General features: G+C 38.0%; 1 protein-coding gene across 1 annotated transcript in view; it reads left to right on the forward strand.

Moving 5' to 3' along the window:
• Positions 1 to 25,674, forward strand: part of ADCY8 (adenylate cyclase 8) — a gene marked incomplete at its 3' end in the record, with an annotated part of 128,668 nt that overhangs the window by 59,469 nt on the left and 43,525 nt on the right. Inside the window, exons 5-7 of the mRNA XM_084279756.1 lie at positions 6,494 to 6,621; positions 17,867 to 18,025; positions 22,170 to 22,440. Coding sequence (XP_084135882.1) covers positions 6,494 to 6,621; positions 17,867 to 18,025; positions 22,170 to 22,440 — 558 coding nt within the window. The remainder of the gene's footprint in view (positions 1 to 6,493; positions 6,622 to 17,866; positions 18,026 to 22,169; positions 22,441 to 25,674) is intronic.

Below are 25,674 nucleotides of genomic sequence, written 5' to 3' on the forward strand. Positions count from 1 at the left end.
TGAGACCTAAAGGTGGAAATAAGCTATAACATTGCAATTTGCACACACACACACAAAGATGAACACACAGATGAACTCAGGTTTGAGTTTGGACCCATCCTTACTATGAAACACTGATGCTGAAACTGAAAGATTAAAACCCCTGGGTTTCGTATAAGAACAAAATGACTGGCCTATAAGACAGGTCATTTCTTCACAGTCTCATCAGCTCTCGTATCACAAACCAGGTTATCAGTGCTTCTTACTCAGAGGAGTGGTAGATGCTGAATGGAAAATTCACACTCTAATATCAGCCTTTTTTCTCTTTCTGTCACTAGTCTGCTGTTGGCAAGTTATTTATGGAATGCGAATCACAGGTTGCTTTGGTTTATTAAAGAATTGATTAATTTATTTTATTTTTTTTCACCAAGAGGTGGTCTCTTTCTGTAACCTTGGTTTACTTCTCTCTTGGGAGATTGCAGACAACCTGCCAAAAATTCTTTCAGCAGTGTATTACCGGTCTTGTGACTAACCTTCCAGGGGTGGAAACCAGCCTAACTAGCAGGATCCAGAAGAATGCGTCAACTATTGCCTCAGAACAATACCTGCACCAGCCAGTGTCAAGAAGAGAACAGTGCAGGTGTTAAAGGCTCTTTTGTCTCCCCAGTAAAGACACTCCTGTTGCAGTGGTTTACTCTTCCCTGCCACGTTTAACCTTGGAGCTGGCAGTGCTTTGTTCTTTTATGAAATGCCCTTCCAGCTCATAACACGCAGAACTTTAGAGACTCCCTAAAAAACCTGTCTGTTTAAACATATATGCCAGTAAATAAAGGTGATAATTTCTTCATGCATATATGTTTGGAGCATGGTATTAAGAAGCAGAATTAACTGGATTATGAGTGTACATATGTGATATTTAGTTAATTATAACAACACTGTATGGATTTATAGAAATGGGAGGGGGTGAATGCTCTTTTTTGTAGTGCTTAATTCAAGGATGCTTTTCCTCCTCACCGGTCTCAATAATTAATTGTCTAATAGGAATGAAAAAACAGTATTAAACAATCTTCTTACTAAAGCTATAGTATTTCAGGTGCTAAAGAACCTAGTAAATCATCAAAAGACCTGGACAGGCAAATAAAACCCCAGTCCACAAAGCACTTTTAGAAGTTATAAATTACAGGCATTTTATGAAAAAGTCATATAAAATTGTCAGATTAAATAAAATTTCAGTTTCCAAATCTCTTTGTGATTTAGGAACTAACAGTTACATAAATCCAAACCTTAAAAAACCAAACAAAACCCCTAAAACAACCCAGAACAATACCACTTGGTTGACTAAACTGGGATTCGAATGAAATTTATCCTCCATAAGTATATTGTTGTGAAATGTTCAGCTCGCCCTTTAATGTATCTGCAATCTGCTAAGCTTCTCCTAAGGGGCAGAATTTCCATGCAGAATTGCTCCTGCCTTAGCAGGAGAGAGGCACACATCCCCTAACAGGGGTTTTTGTGCCTAAAAACACTGGCACAATCTAGCAATTAACACTAGCTGGCAAGGACGAGTCTCACCAGATACAACAGCCACAGCTGTTTTTCTGTCACAGTATGCCAAGGGATGGAAGTGTTGGTACAATGTGTTAGAAAACTTATGTGGATATGTGCCTTCTGCAGCATGTGAGACCCCATACCAATATTTTCTGGAGAAGTCCTAACCAACTTGCTACAGGCTGTTCTAAAATGAAGGAAGTGTTCCTTACATGCCCTGTTCAGCTATGTAAAAATAATATAATACAGGGCTGTATGTAAGAATTCCCTGGCCCAGGCAGAGGATGAAAGATTGCCACATTCTTCCCTAAATGCATATAAACCCCATAAACAGTCCTTGCAGCCATGACCCAAACTTGGTTCTCCTTTCTGCCTGCTTCACTGGACTTGAGAATTCCACTCCATCTGGCTCCTTCAAGGTCCCAGCTCTGTTTTCCAACATGACAAAGCTTTGATAGGAGGAATTTGGATGAACCTCTCTCTCCAGCCAACCCCAAAACAGCCTGCTGATTAAGAGTTTTGGCCCAGACCCATTCATGCTGAGAAAGGCCTATTTTCTAGGTTTCCCATACCTTTGGGAAATGTTTCAGGAACTGAGCTGTTGTACACAGAGGCCAAGTCCCTGCCTCCTCCCACTCTGGCAGCCTTTGTTAAAAGGAGATTTACATGTATGGTCTCTCTGTTTTGCAGTTCAGTCCCAGTAATTTCTTACCCACAATGTTCTACATTTTTAGCTTGAAATTATAAAAATTGTGAATGTGGACTTTTCTGTGGGCTGCTCATTAGCCTAGGAGATTCCCTTAAAAAGTAGGCGAAGTGATTAGTTCACCACAGGCAGAATTGAAAAGTGGGATAACTTATAAAACACAATCAGTTATTTCCCCTCACCAAAAATTTAACCCAAGGAAACAAGAAATATTAATGAAGTTTCTGACTGTTATTTTTCAGCAGCTTGGTATTTGAGAAACTCATTTCTTTGGCTCCACTTTATGCCAATTTCCTTTGCTTCCTTACCAGTCAGTAAGGTGTATTTAATAACCTTAAACATAAAACATTCACGGGTATGAGGTAATTATTTATGAAAAATCTGCATATTTTCTTTTGCTCCAAATTAAGGTGATTTGGGAAAAGTTTTCTTAGCAACCGCCACTGAATTAATCTAGACCTATTATTATTAATAGTTGAGTGAGTCTACTCAATATCCCCAGGCAAAATTTCTACTGAATTCAATTGATCTCAGCAGAATCAAGTCCTTTAATCTTTCACTTGTAGCAAATTAAAAGCTGCATGTTTATATTTTTCATTCATGTTCATTTAACATTAACTTGAAACCCTTAGATACCATTGTAGTGAGATGACTCTAGCAAGGGGGCTTGAGCTCTAGAGCATGAGGAAAATTTTGACTGTCACTCTTACCATTTTATACCACTGAAAAGTAAGTAGGTAACTCCGTCTCCTCTTTACAACTACAGCAGGACTACCCACATTGAATATAGCCTGAACATAACCTTAATGCACTGATACAACCAGCCTGACAAAGCGTCTAAACTGTAGATGTGATTAAACTACAGAGTTATCAGAAGGAATCTCAGGAGACCACGCAGTCCTGCTCTGCCAAAGGCAGACACCATTATCCCTCTGTCCTTCCTGGCAGTTGTTGAATTATCTTCTTTTACCTGAAACATTTCCAGTGATAAAAAAAAAAATAAAAAAATCTACAGTTTACTTTTTAAATGAGTGTGATGGCAGCAATAAGGGAAGAATAAAAACATGACATAGCCGACTGTAACACGGTTCATGTCTAACAGTCATAATGATTGACTAATAAGAAAAATAAGGAAGTCAAGGAGTCATTTAAGTGTTTCTTGTGGCTTCTTGTGCCAGTAGAGACATCCCGTGTGGCCCTTTCACTGCTCCAGAGGCACATATGTCTTATGTCATGTCTGTTAGTGCTGTGTGGGTGCCTCACATACCCAGGGGTCATACTGATGTTCCATAAGCTTATGTGTAGACAAGTGAACTGAAGCCCAGCCAGCTGCTTTAGCTGTGTGCTGGTTTGATCCCTAGGCTTCACTGACTGCATTGCTTGGATGTCTTTTGACTGCAATGATAGCCTTGACTGCTGGCTGACATATGGTCACCAAAATGTAGTCATCTCGGGTTATCTTGCTCTGTAGATGACTTCCTAAGCTTTGGCACATGATTGTAGAGGTGATGTATCTTGACAAGAAAAAGCATACACTCATGTGCAACTGAACAGATTTCCTGTGTCATACACATGCACTCATATTTGCATACACCAACTCCCCCTTGCCATTTTTTGTTATGCGTAAGGGTCTTCTTTCTTCTTATTATAAAAAAATTATGACTTTCTAAAGTGATTGTCCTTGCTCTGATTTTCTGCAAAGGAGACATGCAGTCAGGTGACAGAGGTTTCATCTGTCAGCACTTCAGCCAGTTTAAATGCATCATGAAGAACCAAAAGATGAATTTTTTTTCTGTCACAGACTAGGTTCTCTTACTGTGCTGAATTACATGCTCACTTAATAGGGGATTCCCACATCTTCAGATAGGCAGGTAATACAGATGGAAGACTGCATAAAAAATTTTGCATTTAAAAATTTAATTATAATTCTAAAGTATGAGAGTTTTTTTTTTCCTGTAAATTGACTGATTTTCCCTTCTTCTTTTCTATATTATACTATGAGGTCATTGGTTGTAATGTATTTGTAGTGGGTCTGAAGGGACTTAAAAGTGCTGCTTTTTGTTATTCCACCTCAGTCAAACCAAAATGCTACAAATGCTCCTTTTACTTTGTAGATGTAAAAGCAAATGGAAGTTAGAATGTGAATCAATTGAATGGCACAATTAGAAAAGCCAAAGGACTTTAGATTATGTGTTTATCTATCTTTATCTCATTGTTTTTTCTCTAACTAGAAAAGCCCACTAACAATTTAACATGCACTGATTTATGCCATTGAGTCCTTACTACTTGTAGGTTAACATTTTCTAGTTTTGCTCTACAGAAAAAGAAAAGTAGGTGGAAAGCACAATAAAATAGTCTCTTATTCTTTCTGTAAAGAATTCTTTCTGTAAAAAAATTAATATTTTGGTAGATATTAGGATGTACGATTTCCACTGTAACTATATAAAAACTACCTCATGTTTACTTGTGTGGGTCTTCAGAAAGGTTGAAGAGAAAGGTTCAAGGAAAGAAAGAGTTATGTACAGATGTTTACATTTTAGAAGTTTGATTTTAGTCTTCAGTTTCCTTGTGAATCTTGGTCAGCTAGGCATTGCACTCTGAATGCTAGCAGTGATATTGCTGGAGACTTAACCAAAGCTTCAAACACAGACATCTCCTATGGATGCTTTAAAGAGATTTCAGGGTGAATCTGCTCTGTGCCCAGAGCAGATTTTACCCTCACTGGCATGCTTAAAGCTTCAGCTGACTTCTTGCAGAAGCTTTGGGTACAAGTGTGTAGGTTCCCTTAGCCACTCTAGGATTTGTAAAAACTTGTCCAAGGTTGACTACAAAGCTTCATTCTTCCTAGGCAAAATCTTGAATAACAATCTGGACTCCCATTCATTTGGCCAGTACTCAATTCCTGAGGCACAGTTAGCATTCACATTTGCCCCTATGTCCTGCTTAAGGGTCTCTTTTCACCAGTGTTTAATGCATCCTCACTTCTTTGATTAGTGAAGCTTCTGCTGCAGTTTGCTATAGAGAAAGAGAATCACGGAATCACAGAAGAGAAAAATGGAAATAAATACCACAGACCAAAGTTTGTTATCAACCTCCAGGCCTGGAGGTTGGTAGCCCTGCCTGTGGCAGGGGGATTGGAACTCTATGATCCTTGGGGTCCCTTCCAACCCAGACCATTCTATGATTCTATGATTCCATGAGCTAATGAACCAGTTTTACAAATTGTTGTCCCACTCCCAGCAATGACTGGTCTTCATTTCAGTGTTCTGTCATCACAGCCTTTATTGATTGAGTGCTAGTACTGCACTTATTTCATTGATTCTCCATCATAAAAACACTTCCTTGACCCAACCTGTAGTATGTCCATCCTTAGGCAGTTGCAGCTCTGTCCTCAAATTTCTGCAGTCTCTTTTCCTGTGCACTGATCATCTCCTGTAAGTGCAGACTACATTGGGCAAATTTATAACAAACCTTGGGCACACTTGTTTTGCTTGCCTAGGAACTGTAAAAGTCTTGGCAAGTTAATTATTTCTGCTCACTACAAATAAATTATCTAATATCAAATCACTACAAATAAATTATCTAATATCAAATAAATTATCTTCCAAAATAATGACCAAATCACTCTGTTTGTATTGGTCTAAAATTGATACTGTATTCTGTATTCAGTATTTGCTCCTATGATAAAGAATGTCTGTAGCTAGATGCCAAACAAATGTCATTTCTCCACAGTATGAGCCTAACGCAAGACACCTTCTTTGATATCTTTGGCTCTCAAATACTTAATCAGTTCCTATGCATGTTGGGAATGTTTCACCATGACAGGGGAAACTTTAGTTCAGAAGTGTTTATCAGTGGGAATAAAGAGGTTTTTCATTTATTTCCAGTGTAAAAAGGGGCAGAAAGGATGCCCTGGAGAAATACAGTCTAAAATAGGTTATTTGTTATCTCAGCTGGTGTTTCTGAATCCTTGGAATAGCTTTCAGCCTAAATCCAACAAAATCTCTTTCACCATCAGCAAGGACATCTCTGACCAACATAACACAAAAATCACTATATCCTTTTAAACTGAAAATGTAAAGACACTTTATTTCAAAAGTGAATTAAATCAGTATTGCATTAATCACAGGCAGGAAACATCCAGCAGCAAGTTTTTAATTTTCTTTTCCAGTACTTCTTTCAACTGCTTGCACATTCATCTTAAAATTCTGAAAATATAACTACAAATCTTTGCTTTCTCTTTGACACATTTTCATATAGGAACATCATTGTCTCAGAATAAAGATCCTGGGGGACTGTTACTACTGTGTGTCAGGGCTGCCAGAGCCTCGCCAGGACCATGCACACTGCTGTGTTGAAATGGGACTCAGCATGATCAAAACTATAAGGTAATGATTTGTTTTGCCTTCTTTCATTGTTTCTGAAAATGTTCTGAACTTCTTATCTGAGAATGCTGTTACTAGACAACTAATTCCTACAGTCATTTAGAAACCTAAGGATTATCACTGTGAAAAGGGCAGGGCTTTCATAAGAATAAATAATAAATGCATTTTATTAACCTGTGCCACTTCAGAGCATGTAACGCGATAGCTGTGTGTGCATTGTGAGAGGTTTCAGAGATCTTAACAGTTCTCGCTGTGTACTGTTGTCATTTTTAGGAGGAGGTTAATGAGGAGGAGTCTGAATTGCTTCCAGTAATCCCTTTAATAAATAAAACAACAATATAAACACTAAACAAGCAGCTGTGACAATACTTTAGCTTAGAATCTAACTCATAGACAAACTTGTAAGTGCCAAGATTTGTCAAATAAGCAAATTTTACTTATTAAATTAGGTTGATACTTAAACCCACAATAGCCTGAAGTATTTTAATTAAAGAATGTGTACCCATCATGTAAGTATAGTTCTGTTGCTGCTGGATTATTTTGATTTCATCAGGATTGATAATAACATTTAAACAATCTATGTATAGAGCCTGTCCAGTGATGTACTGTGACAGTGGCCAACAACTAACAATCCAATAAAGGTTTTCTCCATCATTTTTATCCTCTATATCAATGTTTCTGAGTTCCCTTTCTCCCAATCTTTTGGTTTCTTTCTTCCCTAAACCAGTGTTCCCTAATCCAAGCACTCCCCTCTTTCCATGGATGTTTTGGTGTCCAATCTCTTTGCTTCTTTTTCAGACTGCTTTCTTCCTTTAATCTGAGTGTGTCTCATTACATACATCATACAGTTAATGTGTGCTGCAGCTACATTACAGGGAGCTTAATAGAGAAAGAATTTGACAAAAATTAATTAATGGAAAATGTAACTGGATAATGATTATGCAACAATGATCTCTAAGAAGATTGGATTCAATTACCACAGACTAAATGTTGCACAAAGTAATCAATAATTCGCTTCTGAAATCCCCACAGTGAAAGTGAAACCTGAAATAGAGAACATACACAGATGAAAAAACCTACCAGCAATGTTAAAAATTCTTGGAGACACACATCAAATCATTTGCATTTGCTTGGTAATGCCATCTGCAGCAAACCCATTGTAAGTCATCTTCGAAGACAGAAAATTTCTCTGAATCTCCTTGCACATGTAGGAGTCTCTAACACCCCAGCATCCTTTTATGAACTGGGAATCAAGGGTAGCAATCCAGTAGAAATGATAGTGTACTTTTAGCATTTTAATTGACAGTTATATTCAGTGGGAATTAAGAAACCAAAATAATAGGGAGATTATCCAAGATAGGAGAAAGCATCATTCAGACTTCACAATAACATTGAAGTTATATACATGAACTCAAAGCCTTCTTGCAAATTGAAGGATATTTACTGGAAATTTCAAAAAAATTTCATTACTCCCAAGGCCTACATTAACAGTTGTTTCTTCTCCCTCTTTCAGAGCTACATCTTAGCTTTTAAGTCTTTGCTATATTTTAGCCCAAGCACTTAGCCTAGCTCAAGAATTAAACATTAAAACAAAACCCATTATTTATGCTACAATATTGCACCTGTAATTGGAATTTAGGCACCGAGATCATGGAGAACAATCCAGAACTCCTGTGTCAGATAAAATTATATATGCAATCAATGCAGAAGGAAACTTAGTTAGGCAAAAGTTAGGCAAACCAGATTTTGCCCTTCAGCTCCTTGAAGATTCCTGTTGAAAACAGGTAGTTGCAACATTATAAGCACCAGTACCAACAGTTCTGATGTGGCAGTGCCCAAAAATGTACCATCTCAGGGTATCATTGCTGAATTTTCCTTCTGGTTTCCTTGATAATTGCTTGGTCAGCAGGAGTTGAACAAGAATTTAAAATCTAATCATTACACAACATTGTAAAAATAAATTTACATGGAGATATTGACTCACGAGGGCCTTCTGAGTGTTTAGATATAGCTGATATCCATACAGCTAAAGTGTTAACTATTGTTAATTGAGACATTACAATTTGATCTTAAGCTCACATAACAAGGAATTAGACTTGAGTCATACTGTTCCAGTTCTTTCTTTGCAGATGTAAGAAACTGTTCAGAATGCAAAAAACAATCCAAGCTCTTCATCAAGGTTCATTTATTTAGCTGGTTCTCATATCTTTTCACAAGCATAACTTTCCCTGTAGTAAATTTTATTGTATTATTGCCTGTCTGTACTGACAGTTAATAGAAATGAGGTACTAGTGGAATGTCTAGTTATCAGATGATAGTGATTCATTTTAACAGTATCACCCAGGCTAAATGAGTGTCAGAGATAACACTCAGGAAACCCAAATCTGCAACTACTCTTACCTGTAAAAAAGAGCAGCCATCTTATCTTTATATCTAAACAAGGAGGGGAAAAAATTGTAAGAAGAAAGCAGTCAATGGCATTTTCATTAGTGAAAATTAGTGAAATTCCAAAGCTGTGTTGGAGTGCCAGGTGGATGGGGTTATGGATGGGATATGTGATAAAATTCCAGATGGGGAATGCTGACAGCCAAATACAGAACATGATCTTAAGACTTAACAATAAAATGAGGTTGAATTGTTGAGACAATCACTTCCTCAAATACATTAAAATGGATGTAAAACAGATAAGAGAAAGATATAAAAGTAATTCTGAAATAAGATTCTAAATATCACATTATGCTCCAGAAATGGATTAGTATGTTTGTCCATTGGGGTTTTCTATTCTTTAAATTGGGCTGTGAGGAGAGGAAAAGCTCCATAAAGCATAATGAGCAAAGTTCAGAGATAATGAGGGGTTAAGGAGAATGAAGAAAAAGCATGAAAAAAAAGGGAAATAGAGGAAGGGCTGTGAAGAGAACTGAAGGAAATAATCATAAAGAAGAGGAGAGAGTACTTCCAAAGTGGAAATTATAGTGTGTAGTATGTCAATATCAAGATCAAGATAAGTGTAATGAATCTTCATATAATCATAAAACCATAGAATCTTTAAGGTTTGAAAAGACCTCTAAGATAATCAAGTCCAACCATCAACCCAACACCATCATGTCTACCAAACCGTGTCCCAGAGTGCCATGTCTACACATTTTTCAAGCACCTCAAGGGATGGTGACTCCCCCAGCTCTCTGGGCTGCTTGTTCCAATGTGTCACTACTCCTTCAGGGAATAAATTTTTCTTACTATCCAATCTAAACCTATGCTGACTCAACTTTAGGTTATTTCTCTTGTCTTAAATGTCTTGAAGAGACCTCAAAGATCATCTAGTCCACTGCCCTAGCATGGGCAGGGAAACGTTTCACTAGACCAGGCTTCCCAAAGCCCCATCCAATCTGGCCTTGAACACTGCCAGGGAGGGGACATCCACAACCTCTCTGGGCAACCTGTGCCAGTTCCTCACCTCCTCACTGTAAAGAATTTCTTCCTAATAACTAATCTAAATCTACCCTCTTTCAGTTTAAACCCATGATCCCTTGTCCAATTGCTACACTCCCGGACAGTCCCTCTCCATCTTTCCTGTAGGCCACCTTTAGGTGTTGGAAGGCTGATGTAAGGCTTCCCTGGAGCCTTCTCCTCCCCAAGATTAACAAACCAAACTTTCTCAGCCCATCCTCACAACAGAGGTGCACCAGCACTCTGACCATCTTCACGACCCTCCTCTGGACTCGGTCTGACCTCTCTATGTTGAACTCGCCATGTCTTTCTTGTACTGTGGACCCCAGAGCTGGACTCAGTACTCCAGATGGGGTCTCACCAGAGTGGAGTACAGGGGCAGAATCACCTCCCTCGACCTGCTGGTAATGCTGCTTTTGATGAAGCCCAAGATATTGTTGGCTTTCTACAAGTGCACATTGCTGGGTTTTTCATCCACCAACACCCCCAAGTCCTTCTCTTCAGGGTGGCTCTCAATCCATTCTCCACCCAGCCTGTAGCTGTTCTTGGGACTGTCATGACTCATTGTACTGACCAATCTTGATGTTGTGGTATCATTTTTTTTAAGTTTGTTAAAGATTCTTATAAGGTTGCAATGAAAAGTCACGAAAATATTTTTTGAATCAGAAGTGCTTTTAAGCTACAAGAATTGAGAAGCTTGACCTGTTTAGCTGAGGGTAAAAAAATGATGGAGAAGTAATTTTCTAGCAGCACATAAAAAATTGTGGGCACAAAAAGCTAGATTTAAAAATGGGTGATGGAACTACTAGAGAAGCAATGACATGTCTGTCCCTCGGTGTTTTCAAATCAAAACTGAATTTCTTCCTAGAGTAAATACTTCCATCAGTCACAAATTACTGGAATACAAACAAGCATAACAGAGTAAAATGTACCAGCTTGTGTGGCACATCTTCCCAAAGTGGGCAATGTAACTGTCCCTTCTGCTCTTCAGTGTGGGGCAGAGGGACAGCATAAGTGACACAGCACCCAGGAGCTAAAGGCTGCTGCTTTTACCATCATTTTCTCAAATGTCCCTATTCCTAAAATTCCTGTGACTGTGAGGAGAGGGGAGGGATCCTGTGTGAAGCCCCGCTCCTGAAAGGCTCACTCACATGATTTGAAGATGGAAATCCAACAAGTTTGCAGAAAATGAAAGAAATTGAAACAAAGCTTTTAAGCTGGTATATTTGTTTGGGAAGTCAAGGAGTTCTGAGTGATTTCATCTCCTGTGATTTCATCTCTTGGATTATTTTCCTCTAAAGTACCATCTGAAAGAGTAATTATTATGACAGGAAAAATAGTCCCAGCATACAATGTAAGCTAAATTCCAGAAATGAGATAACAGCTTGTCTTCATTAAAAGTATGTAATTAACTACTGATATTAACATTAGAAAAAAAAAAAAGAAAACCAAAGAAAACCAAAGAAAACCCGAAACAAAGCAGAAATCAAAACAAACAGAGGAAAAAAAAGAAACAAAAAAAAAAGGAACAAAAAAAAAGGGAAAAAAAAACCCACAACAACTATTTTAGATGATTCCAGAGACTGATCTGGCACGCATCCTGCCTTTTGTAGGAAAACCTGCTTTTAATTTCATCTGTCAGATATTGAAAAAAAAATCATTAAGTGGTCAATGCTGGTTAAAGTGGTTACTTAGGCAGTGAAACAGACAGGAATTGCTTTTGTATTCTAGGATTAATAAATCCTCATATAATCATATAATTGATCCTTTATATTTATATAATTCTGGATTCCTTCCACAGATTATTTGTTGCATAATGTACAAAGCTCACCCCACATTGTAATGAGCCCAGACTCACAGAAGACAGAATAATGCTTCACAAACCACAAACTATTTCTTACCTTCATTCCTGTATGGTATCAGTAAGGGGCTTGGCAAGATATCCTCAAGTTCATCCAGCATTTTTCAAACAGTTTGCAGAGTGAATAGGTTTCAGACTGGGACTGGATCACATTGTTACCTCCATGTGTCCCTGTCAGTCACAGACTGAGGATGAACAGTGCCTCATCACAGTATATCTCTCCCTGTTTTTGCTCTTGGGTGACTATATGAATTGAACTGGGTGGAGATTAATAGGCTCATGTACCTCTGAGACTTCTTTGAATGTGCCATGAAATATAATTAAAGCAATGTTGGCAAGATGGCATAGCAGTTTATATATTTATATAGCTTTTTATAACAGGCTTTTCAAATTTAAAAGTCAACAGATAATACTTTTTTAGCTCCTTATGCTATATTAGATTCCTGCCTCTCAGAGCAGATAGACATAAGGAACTCCAATACAGCAGTGCTTTAACTCCAACCATGTTGCATCTGAAATCCAAGCAAGTCAGTTATGATAAGTCTGATGATATGAACGTTCTCCAGGCAATAGATTCTGCTGACATGGTAATCCAGCTCTAATACCAAGATAAACTCACTCTGAGGCTATTTCTAACTGGCTTCTTTGGATGATATCTTAAATTCTAAATTCAGAGCTGTGTAAAGTCCATCTACAAAGTGTAAGATCATGTTAGTCATAGTACCTAAGCTGTATTCTTTGAACTATTCAGTAGTTCTGTTCATCCTGTTACCTAGCTTTTACAAACAATGGGTATCTCCTTCACAAGCATAACACGGTTCCCAAAATCACTCCAAAAAGAGCACCTACCTCATTTCACCTACTACTGTTTCATGTCAGCACCAAAAAGCACTTGAGTTATTTTAGGAAAACTCCACAAATCTGTGGAGTCCAATCAAAAAAGTTGGCCATGTAATTGAAACTCAGGATCATGGGATAGTTCAGTTTGGAGGGGACGTCAGGAGATAACTACTCCCACCTTCCGCTTAAAGCAGAGTCAGCTATCATCCTTATTTACTTCAACCAGAATACTTACACTTTAGTATTATTTATGGAGGATGGACTAGATGACCTTTAAAGGTCCCTTCCAACCCAGTGCATTCTATGATACTATGATCTGCATGAGGATGATGGTGGCTATGCCTTGATGGGTAAATTAAACAGTCCCAGGGAATTTTAGCTATCACCAAGAGTAAGTGACACACACACTGGCCAGCTGCATTCTTCTAAATTATTTTTGCTACCAAAACCAGGCAGTTGTGTTCAAATTTCCTACTGGAAATGGTCTTTCTCACATGCAACCTCCTGAACCTGGAGACAAGTTGTGAGTGAGCTAGTTGGCCAGGAAAAATATTCTGGAGCTGCTTTAAGTATCTCAAACATTGACTGAACATTGCACAGTTAAACTGATCATCACAGATGTAGCCAGTGTGTCACTGTCTGAACCTCCAAGGCGTGAATTCCAGGGCATTCAGATTTTTGGCAGCTACAGAAAAGGTTGAAAAGCAGATTTCTGACTTTTGGCTCACCTTTTACATGCAAATAGGAAAGCCTCTGATTAACAGTATAAAAATCAAATACCCATCAAAGAATGCTGGCCAGAAGGAAATGCCAGGCTCCAATTAGAATCAATTAAATTTTTATCACTGACTTGACTGAAATGAGATATGGCATCAATACCATCACTCACAGTTGCCTCATCCTGCATATGATATCAGACAGCTTGTGAGCTAGACAGGATAGCTTTATAGATCATCAATAATGCAGGTCCATGCACACATTTTATCAATGTATTTGCACAGAGCCTGTAAAAGAGTTGAAGCAAATAAATTTTTCTACTTTTTTTTTTTTTTAATTAGAGGCTTCGCTGGTAGTTGAATAAATTTAAGGGGCAGAAGAAATAAAAGATCTGGAGCACACTCATGCAAAATGAACATTATTAATTTTTTCAGTATCTAGTACACACTGTTATTTATGAGAAGGTGTTTTTCTGAATAAATGACAACTACCCCTGTTGAGGAAGATGATCCAGTGTTCTGTGTGTCAAAGCTTTTATTTTTTTCCCTTAGCAGTATGTAAACAAGATGTCTTAAAGTACATGGCAATCTCGCTGTAAAGGAGATTGATTTGACTGTGGTGAAGTTCCCTTCCGTAGATAATTCAGACATATGTTTCACCCCACATGACTCAAAATTTTAAAGAAAAAGAATAATTCCATGGCTTTTTACATTGGATAAATTACCACGCTTTTAAGCTACAACCATTTGTTCCTTATTCAATTTAAAACCTTACAAAAAAGTTTCATGAAAATTAGTGTCTCCACAAAGAGGTTCTCAATGGCTCTGCTCTCAGTCCTCTATTGCAAATAATAAAGCAATGGGAGCAGGACCAGATTGCTGTTCTGCTTTCATTCATGTTCTGGCCAGGGTCTGTTTAAATATATCTCAGGCTGCCTGTGGCTCAATTCAAGCAGGTCCCCTCATGTAATTATTTTCCTACCTATAAACATAAGAGTACATTGCTGTGAAGGGTGAGTAAGAGGATGATGTGAAGTTGGGGGCCCTGCAGGTGCACCAGCACTGCAGCAGACAGAAAAACAGAACAGCCTTCAGTCAGAGGATGCAGGCAGGTAGCCAAATCTACACTGGCTGCACATGAAGAGCTGAGATCAAATATCACCGCAGCAGCACACGGTTATAAGTGTCTGGAAGGTTATGAAAGACAACAGATGAGGCAATGGAGATAGGACCTTCGTTAGGGTCAGCAGTGTCATGTGGACAGCATAGCTACATGAAGTTTTGAACAAATGCAGAAGTCCTATGTGGCTGATTGAGACACGTGAAGGGTTTTCTGGCCATCGTCACATTTTTATGACAACAGAAGAGTTAAAATTCAGCAGTCATTAGTGAGCACTCTGGAAACAGAGGGATTGCACAATCATTTATAGCTGGTCTCTCTAATGAGATCTTTGTGTGCTAGTTCTCACAAAGCATACAAATACAAGACCATAATTTACAGTATTTACAGAACAGAACAGAACAGAATGGAATAGAAGAACAGAATAGTTCAGCTGGAAGAGACCTACAATGATCACCTAGACCAACTGCCTGGCCACTTCAGGGCTGACCAGAAGTTAAGACATGTTGTTAAAGGCTTTGTCTGAATGCGTCTTAAACACTGACAGGCTTGTGACATCGACCACCTCACTAGGAAGCTTGTTGCAGTGTTTGGCCACCCTCTTGGTGAAGAGAGATCAAACAAAATGTTTCCTTATGTCCAGTTTAAATCTCCCGTGGTGCAGCTTCAAACCATTCCCATGCATCCTATCACTGGATCCCAAGAAGAGCTCAGCAGCTCCCTCTTCATGTTGCCTCCTCAGGAAGCTGTAGAGAGCAGGGAAATCACCTGTCAGCCATCTTTTCTCCAAAACAGACAAAAACAGTATCCTCAGGTACTCCTAGTAGGACATGGCATCCAGGCCTTTTACCAGCTTTGTTGCCCTTCTCTGGACAGTTTCAATGACATCATTCTCAAACTGTGGAGCCCACCACTGCACGCTCTTGGCTGGCTGGATACACCGTACCTAATTCACCCCAGGTTGTGGGTTGCTCTCCTGGCTTCCAGGCTTCACAGCGTAGGCTCATACTGAGCCTGGTGCCAACCAGCACCCCCAGATCCCTTCCCACAGGGATGCTTTCCATCCACTCTCTCCTGATTTGTATTTGTGCCCCATGTTTCTTTGTCTGGCATTTGGACTCGTCAAATTCCATGCTGTCAATAATTGCTCAATGCTAGCATTTGTCCAATGTGAAATACTAGTATTTATTAACAGTTAAGTACTACAGTACCTAAAATCTAAATTGGTCTAATAGATTGTCTGTATATATACACAGTGAGAGAGATTACATAAATATATGCTATTAGACCATTTTATTAAGCTTAAGTTCCTCTTATTGTGTGCTTTTTTTCAATGAAAAGCTTTTTGCTCATTTATTCCTCTGAATCTAATTAGCTTTTTCTTTCAAGATAAGGAAATCAGACATAAAATGAGAAATAATTATCTTAGTCTGAACAAAAGAAAAAGGCAGAATGGGGAAACGATCATGTGGGGAGTTTTGTGATAATTCCTCTGACACTTAAGAGTATTTAGGTATTTTTTGCATTTCTGTGAAAGCTTTTCAAAACACATTACAAATTGCAGTGCTTTCACTTAACTATTCTCACAACATTTAAGGATACTTCAATGGGGAGAAGTTGTTTCTTCGTCTGATGCTCCAGAGAGACGTGATTATTTAATTTTGATATTTTAAGCCCTCTTGCTCGAAAACCAATGAAGAAATTTGCAGATGAAAACTTTAAACTCAGAGCATCAGAACATGATAAATCCATTCTCAAAGCTTCTTTTCTATTACTTTATGATTAACTTTTTAAAATCTCTTCTTTTTTAGCTGTCTGAAATATGTTAGCTTCCTGACATGAGGAACAGGCCTTCTTGTAGGCAAACTGCAGTGGGACTTATAATATGCATATTTCAGAATATGCAGAAAAGTGAAATAAAGCTGAATTGCTTATTTTCAGTTACTCACATTTTTATACAACTAGCTTCTCTCAATTTTAAAACATTTCCCCCTAAAAAATGTATTGATGCCCCATTGAACCTATGAAAGGCCACGTATTGAATGCAGTAAGCAATTTGCCCTTTTCTCCTCTAGAGGAGATCCATCAAGGTCATGACTGAGGCATCTGAGGCAACAGCAGTTAGCTTCAGAGTTGTGAAATAGAGCTGTTTATTCTTTGCCTGCTCTGTTGTGTGATCTTGCTGTGCTTCTATTGACTTCAGTGACTGTAGAGACGGGACTCTTTACAGAGAAACAACAGCCTTGTTTATACTCCAACAGTAGCAACGCGCTTTTCTTATCCTGAGCCTGCCATTGAAATATTAATGTACACTGCCTCTAATAGTATTTCTGGTGCAAATAATTGTTGTTACATGGGTAGAACTGGAAAAGTGCTCTCTTTGTCATATCAATGGATTCAGCTTCATTATTTTTTTGAGCTTCCAAAGGTGATGTGCTGCAGTATCTCAAAACTGATTTGGAAGAGGCAGTCCTAGGTCTTGGATACTACTAAGGTGCCTGTGGCTATGAACAATAGATGATGTCTCGTATCAGAAGAGGAAGAGAGTATTTTAACACAGTAAAATTGTCTTTATAAGCAATAAACATATTAGTTGAAAACAGTGCTGCGACCAAACTCTTTTTTGAGATTGTGAAGAGATATTCCTGCATGTGTTTACTTTTGAAGAGCTGAAATGGTCTTTGCCATCACATGAAATGGAAGAAACTGGTTTTAGAATCACACCGTTATCATAACAGAGCAAATGGTGTTCCGGCCAATTCTACTGAAAATAATTCACCTTTGGACTAAGAGTAACTCTGGAAATTTCAGTCAACAAAGTAGCATTTCTGAAATACTAAAAGAAATTTTAAAATTGCTATAGAATATAAAAATATATGCAGGTTTGATAATAATTATATTTGTAGTATTGCCAAATGCTCTGTTATAATTCCAAGCTGATGGACTCAGTGAGTCCAGACAATTCACTCAGACATCTTTTTCTCTCCCTATCTTTCCCTTGCTGTCTGATACGAATAATAACATGTGCCACTGAACCATGCATGCAATTAAGTGCTTTATGATAATCTGGCTTTTAGAGTCATTTTATCACTACCTATACTTTCTTACCTAGAAAGTTATCTCTTCATTTTACAGACTAAGTGGTTCTTTCTAACAAATGACATTACTGCATTTTACATTGTTCCCATTGCCAAAAGATATTAAAAAAACATGCTATATACTTTAATGAGTCTCATCTTTTTTCTTTCTTTTTTTTTTTGAAAGATATGTTAGGTCAAGAACGAAGCATGACATTGACATGAGAATAGGGATACATTCGGGATCAGTTCTGTGTGGAGTGCTGGGCCTGCGAAAGTGGCAGTTTGATGTCTGGTCATGGGACGTGGATATCGCAAACAAACTCGAGTCAGGTGGAATTCCTGGGTAAGCCAACGTGTATTTCCCACAGTCAGAAAACATTGCCAACAGTACACTGTTAACTTTGCCAACAGATTAACTGTCTTACGTTATTTCATCAACTATGACCTTTTTTTTTTTTTTCCTGGTATTTTGTGGTTGACAAGGATTTGTGAGGCTATTATCAAAAAAAGTAGAAATGTTCAGCTTGCAGAGGCACTGGAAAAGACAAAAGCAGTTGCTTTTCCTTGCCAGCTATGATCTCCTGTCAAAGGTCAGTGACTGTATTCAGCCCATGTAATACTCAAAGCTAGCCCAAATTTCCCACTTAATATTGACCATTTCCATGTTTTTCTGGGCTTCTTTCTCTTGTCCTTTGCATTCAAATGCTGTTGTGAGGTGCAAGGCTGTAATTTATTTTATAACATAATGCAAAAAGTTTATGAAGAATTACATGTTCATAGGTTGTTACACTAATAACCAGCTGTTATGGACAGCAGACTCTCTAAGAAGTCATTTAAATAATTTGGTGGTTTAGTAGATGTTTCAGAATACATAGATATATGTGAAAAATACATAATTTTCCATTGAGCTGCCAAGTTTTTCTTTATCTGAGGTCACTGATTCACCCAGAAGACAAAATGTTATTTCTGCCTTACATGACCTATATCTCACTATAGTCTGTAAATTGAAAATGGGGAATTTGAATCAAGATTAGTGGTTGCAGGAATATTCTGCTCACTTTCAGTTCCACCTTCCGGTGATGAAACGTGTACAAAAAGATCCCCTACAACAATTCAGTTTTTGGCCTTGGAACATAGAAGCAATAGCAGCAGACATCTTTATGCAGAAGAAGTCTAAGTGGTGCTGTCATCTTGAATGAGGGAGGTTTTAAGTCATCAAATCTGAGTCATGTGCTGTAGTCCCTACATACACATCAGCATTTGTCAGAGCTGTCACATTCCCAGGAAGATATTTGCTTTATATTACATTTGCAAATACAGGCCCATTCCACTCTTCCCCACAGCAGACCTTTATACTAATATATGTTCTTAGAATTAGTGGAAAAATAAACATTGCATGCTCTGAAAACAAGTTCTATACTATACATATGTCACCCATGTATGAAATTGCAGGAAAAAAAAATTCTTTCCTCTCTCCTTATCCCACATGATAGCCTGAGATGACTAAGAAAGGTCACATGCTGCTTTGTTAACATAAGCAAATCAATTATCTAAGTTTCACCATCCGCACCTGTGAAAAAGTCTAGTTTATTACTGTTAATGTGTGCAAGTAGTACAGCTATTAATGAATAACCCAGAGAATGCAGCACCTTGCTGCTGTTGATAAAATGCCTGGCTACGTTGTAGTCTGTTGGAGCAGAGTGATTTCCACTCCTGTATATCAGTTTGCCAGCAGAACAAAGCCTGGATGTGACAACAATTCACTAAGTCCCTCAAAACAGTGATTTACATCAGGCTTTCCTAACGCACAGAGCAGATTTAATAGAGCAGTTAAGTTCACTTCAGCCTCTCCTTACTTCTCCCTGACACCAGCATTCAAATCCCCCTGCTTGTCACAATACCCATATCACTCCTATTCCCAGAGCTGCCCTGCTTTCTTCTGTTCCATCAGAAAACCCACCCAGGGGTTATGAATGGTCTGGCTCTCACTGTGTGAAACAAGAGCAAAAAGGAAGCATGGCCCTCTCCCAGGTGCACAGTGGAGGGAGGCAGCTCACCTGCCCCAGGTAAAGAGGTCCCTTCACTCAACCTGGGGGCAGAAGGGTCTCAGGTCTCCTTCTCAAAGGTTGCATATCACCCTGGAACTTCATAAGCACAGATGATGCAGGGACAGATTGTCCTTGAGTGAAGGGGCATAAGCAGGCAGCCCAACTGTTGTGGAAGAAAGACTCAGGAGCACTGAGGAAAAGCAATCATTTCTGGTTTTCTGAGAGGAAAAATATGTGTCCACACCTGAGAAGAAAATCATGCAGTGTTATTTCAGAAATACTCCTGCTAGGAACCCATCTTCCAGTAGTCTTCACTGCCTGGTTCATCTGACTATCAATCTGTGGCATCTGTGGCATTGAAATCACATAAACTAATTAATTTTCCCAGATGTATCAATGACAGGTATCACCTAAAGCTTTGGGCATGATATGTTTTCTGCAGTAGAGTGGGCTACCATTTTTTAACCCAGGTTCTTGAACTACTGCATTTGTGTAGAAGGATGTCTCTCCACTACATATTTTAAGTTTTTTTTTTAAGTAATCTGTACAAAAGGTGAAAAGAGAAAATATTTTTTATCTACCATCTGTTTATCAATACTTGGTCCATTTAAGGGTATCGCATCAATAGCCAACTCTACACTCTAGTTAAAACTGTTATTTCCATTACAAAATCTGTATTTCATGGCTTTATAATGCAGTCTACCCAAATTATATTAGTTGAAGCTCAGCACAAAGATAGTCACCCTGGCAACTAATGTATCAGTTCCTTTTCCTTTTTTTTTTCTTATTTCCTTTTTTTTTTTTTTAAATTAGTGCTTTGCTTAAGTCAATTTAGACTATTTGGTTTTCTAAGAGCTAGGAAATGCATTGTCTTTCTGAGACATCATATGCTCTGATTTTAAAGTCCAGGCAAAAAATTGCTTATATTTGAGAAACTTTTTCACTTTTTCCTTTATTGTCAGTTTTACTGACATTTGACTACAAAAGAGTGCTAATCTCTGCGGACATCAGAACTGTATGACTTCAGACAGGGAAAATTGTACAAACCCTGCATTGACTTCAGAGGGAAGCTGAGACAGTTTCAAAAATGAATTAGGCACGTTTATTTATCCTTCAATTACATACTTATATTTAATACTTCCCATAGACCCAGTTTGTGCCAGATTCTGATACTCCTGGGCATTTCTCACTGCTTAAAGACAACTAGTGCTTTATTTTCTGCCAGTATATACACATCATACAAAGACTTACAGACTTTTACTCTTTGTGGAGTGTTTTATGGAATTTAACTCAGTCGTGGCATCCTTTCAGTTCCTGAAGAAATTTCCCAAGGGGTGTGCTAGGACCATTTCCTTCAGCAGAGATAAGCAAATTTGTGGTGCCTAAGAAAAATCCCTCAGCATGTGTCATCAAGAAATGATCAAGAATTTTAGCTGGTTCTGAATTTTCAGAATCTGCCACAAGTCTGAATTTCAGAAAGAGCCACGCATCCAAAGTTTGAAAGAAGAACCAATTTTAATGGAGAGATTACTTTTATTTTCTTGAGTTAGATAAATGTGTAATTAACACTCTTATCACATTTATGACTCACATGACTCACTGTGTGGATGTGTTTTAGATGATTCTGCAATTTGGCCTATTTGTAGAAACTTAAATATTTCTTAAGAATAGAAATAAAAATCAGATACTTTTTTTTTTTTTTAACTTGCACTTCTTTCTGTCCTTCTCAATCAGTCATAATTATGGTTAAGAAAGTCCAAATGCCAAAAATCACCATGTTTGGTTGGAAGACATTCAAAACCTCACCATGCTTTTGCAAAATTTGACCTTTCCTTATGTCATCTCTCAGATTCAACCTCATTTTTGCAAACGCTTTTTGAACTCATTACTTAGTCTTACTAGAAATTTTTACCCCACCTGCCTTTCTACAGTTTCCCTATTTCCCTAATTCCCTTCAGATGCAATCACACCACTGATTTCAGCTGCTGAAGCTACCTCAGATAACTGAAGGAAATTAAAGAGCTTTTACACACACTGCTCTAATGCATAACATGTATTTCCCTCGCAGCATATTTACCGGAAGTGGCAATTTTCATTCACTCTGAATAGTATTTTACACAGAAAGTTGTCCCATTAAACTATTACACTGAGCAAAATGTATCAGGTGTGAATATTACAGTGCTTTTCCTGTGACAGGACTTTGTGCATTCATGAGATCCTATTGATGTGAACATGCCCTGAGAGTATTTGTCCTCAAATAAAGCTCATGTTTGTTGAATATGCTATTTCATTTTCCCTATAGAATTCATCATATACAATAGAAAACCTTCTATTTATTCATCATGTTAAAGCTGACACATAATTCATAAAATCCATCTCACCTACGTATACTAGAGCACAACCTACTATTTACTACTACCATTTATTTCACTTATGCAGGAGAATTCACATCTCCAAAGCCACTTTGGACTGCCTGAATGGGGATTATAAAGTTGAAGAAGGGCACGGCAAAGAACGTAATGAATTCTTGAGGAAACATAATATTGAGACTTATTTAATTAAACAACCCGAGGAGAGTCTGTTGACTTTGCCTGAAGATATTGTGAAAGAGGCTGTCAGCTCCTCCGACAGGAGAAACAGTGGAGCAACATTTACCGAAGGATCCTGGAGCCCTGAACTTCCATTTGATAATATAGTGGGAAAACAAAACGTAAGTCAAACTTCCTTTAAAGTCATCAAGTGTCAACGCATGCTTGAGTGCATTTCAATAATGGAAGCCTCAGAGGAGACAAATTCATGTTTAACCTTTATTCTAAGACCTACCGTAACAACAGAGGATTAAACACATTGTTTCACAGAAGAAATAAATTGTGTATCCAAACTGGGGAAATATCAGAGGTTTGGCATTATTTTCCCTAATGAAATTAAATACTGTGCAGCTTAGTTTTAATTGAGCCAGTCCATAAAATAGTAGATTAAAAGTAAAGCTAACGTTAGAAAAATATCTGGGACATCCTAGTCAGAGTGTGTATCTCAATGCATAGCTTCATTGTACTGTCACCAAAGTAAAAAGGAGAGTGAATGAATGGTTTGGGTTTTTTTGCCAGAGGAAAAAGCATTGTGTAGGTTATTGATATATAAAGGAAAGAAAAAAAGGTCTACTAAAAAGCACCTTGTGAAAAAACCTTTTTCTTTTTAATTTTTAATTAAAAATATTAAAGCTTGGGTTCTAAGAAATAATTAAGGTTCACTAGCAGATGAGTTAGACTCTAAGGTCATGCATAGTTCAGTACAAATATGAGATAATAACAACTGGTCCTGATCAGATCTTTTCCAAAAGCACTAGGTATCTAATTGCTCACAGCCAGGGAACCAACTACTCTTGTACAGTCATAAAATTCTCTTTGTGACATCTGCTTGCTTAGAGGAATTAAAGATGGAAAGGTTAAAATGCCCTCAGATACCACTGTCTTCACTGTATTTGAAAGAATGATGAGTCTTTAAGAAACAAGGTCAGCTGGAGTTTTCTTCCATTTTTCTGAGGGATTTGTAATGACATGATATATCCTTTCTTCTGCTGCACCTCCTTAGTCCTACTTGTCTGCACTGTCTGTTGAACTTCAAGCATTGTTGTGTGGAGGTCTTGCTCTGTCAACCGTCTTCCGCTTCTTACAAATCTGCTCAGAAGTGATAAGCCTTCACAATCAACCAGCCCATGGTGGTGTCTTCACCTCTTCAAACTAAACTGGAGCATGGCATAGTTTGCTGTTATATAAAACACCTGTCTTATATATGTTCTTTACATCTCTGTATCTGCATGTACACTGCCTTTTAGTATTCTCCGTATTTCGTTGATCTGTCTCTATATCCTCATTTTCATTAAGAATAGAGGTATGGGTGCATGCTGCTGTGAACAGCTTCTGATCCCTCTCTGTTTCTTCTTTCCCTTTAAGACACTCCAATTTCTGCAGTCCAAAAAAAACTAGGTGAAGTAGGCTAACATATTTTTGATCATTTTCTCAGCTAAACATGACCTTGATACTAACAAGGATGAGGAATGAAATAAAGGACTAAATAACTCCCACCTAATAAACTAGTGAAAAGCCCATTAAAATAATTTAAATAGGAATAAATAAGCAGTTGCTTTAAAGCAGATTTTAGTTTTACAGTTATAAAAATAATATCCATTTTTATAAATGGTTTCTCACAGGTTTTTTAAAAACTTATTTTTGTGCTGGAGATAACTATAATTTTATATTACACAGCTTTACAATAAGCTTTCCGGTGAAGACAAGGTTTTAAAAATCTGCTATTCCATGTGTGATTTCATTGTTATGTAATTTTCAATATTAGAGTTGAGACAATAGGCATTGCTGTTCATAAATAATTTATGCCAGCTCAAAATTCTGATGATAGATTTAAATTACACTAGGATATAGTAGTTTTATCCAGAGGTGTGTCAGTCTTAGACAGAATAAGTATTTAATAACATTAATTATGCAGTCTAAAGGTCATTGGCTGCAGCAGACATTGAGAATCCATGTAGCAGCAACCCAACAATGAATCATTCCTTATGTTTGAACATTTGCCAATAGCATTTAAACTATCTCTTAACCCAATATAAGTTACAACAAAAAATTGAGCAACTCTGATCACATGTATCTTCTCTTTAGCTGTACTTATGTTAGGAAGAATATGAAATAGCAGTGTCTCGTGAGGTCTTTTGCCAAACTCAGAGTTGTCACAATTCGTGCTCTAGACCTCAAACTCATTTTCTATGGGCAGCCTAAGTCAGTGAATTGAAGGGGTGTTGATATGACTAAGGAACAGAACAACCACTCTATATACATGCAGTCACAGACATTAAGAAAAGCTACATGTGTCTGCAGCACAGTTACTACCATGTGCCTCAGTTCTGAGGGTGAGGTAAGCCAAGGACGCAAGTGCATACTCCGAAATTCAGGCCATGCCCGATATGGATAGAGCTGTTATTGAATCAAATGCCTCCTACTCATATTAATATGTTTGTGTCTTGCATAATCATCTTTTAGAGATGGCTGCAATGACTCTGAACAGTTATCACAAAAATTATACTTAGAGACTGCCAAGATAATAGACAAGTATAAACAACAGGATGGAATTCAGCTCAAGACCAAGGCAGCTGTGCTTGTATATCTAGTGACTGTCCCAGGTGTTGATGTCCCACACAGCTCAGCTCCTAAACATGAGGCTTTGGTGCTCCTTGTGGTGCTCTAAGGTGCCTGAGACATCCATATCACAAGGGGCCTATAAAAGACCTGTGATCATCTGGTCTATCAGTCAGAAGCCAAGTAAGAGACTCTGATGTCTCAGTTTAAACACCTGTGCTGAAATGTGCTGATAAGAGCTTGGTCCAGCTTCCCCACCAGTGACCAGCAGTGCATGGGATTTCCATAGGTCTTGTGCCATGTCTCCTAGCTCCAGATTGTTGTCCAGGGCATCTCAGTCAACCATAGCTGCACACTGTGCAACAGAAAGGGTGCAGAGTGCATACTGACAGTAGTAGAAGCTTAAATAACAAGCACCTAGCCACCTTTGTTTAGGTGTCTTCCTCTTGAACCAAATTCTGCCTGTATCCTGCTTCTTTAATTGTATGACTTTGTATTTCCCTCTTTCCCTCCAAGATCAAGTATTTGCAATATGAAATTAATAATTTGAAGCCTTCCTAGAGTTTTCTAAATGCCACTAATTAAAAACTCCCCTTCTCGATGAGGTCTGGATGCTTGGACTTGTTGCATAAAAACTTTGTGGGAAGAAAGTCAAATCTAATAGCAGATACCTTTACAGTACCTCTAAAGTTGGATTTTTATTACTTGTTTGCTTTAATTCATCTGTTAGTCTCAGGAATAAATTTGGCTGGGTTTTTTTCCTAACAGAAGCTTGTATGTGTTCCTATGTGATGAAT

The sequence above is a fragment of the Gallinula chloropus genome (genome assembly GCF_964237585.1).
Source record: "Gallinula chloropus genome assembly, chromosome: 2".
Lineage (NCBI taxonomy): Eukaryota > Metazoa > Chordata > Aves > Gruiformes > Rallidae > Gallinula > Gallinula chloropus.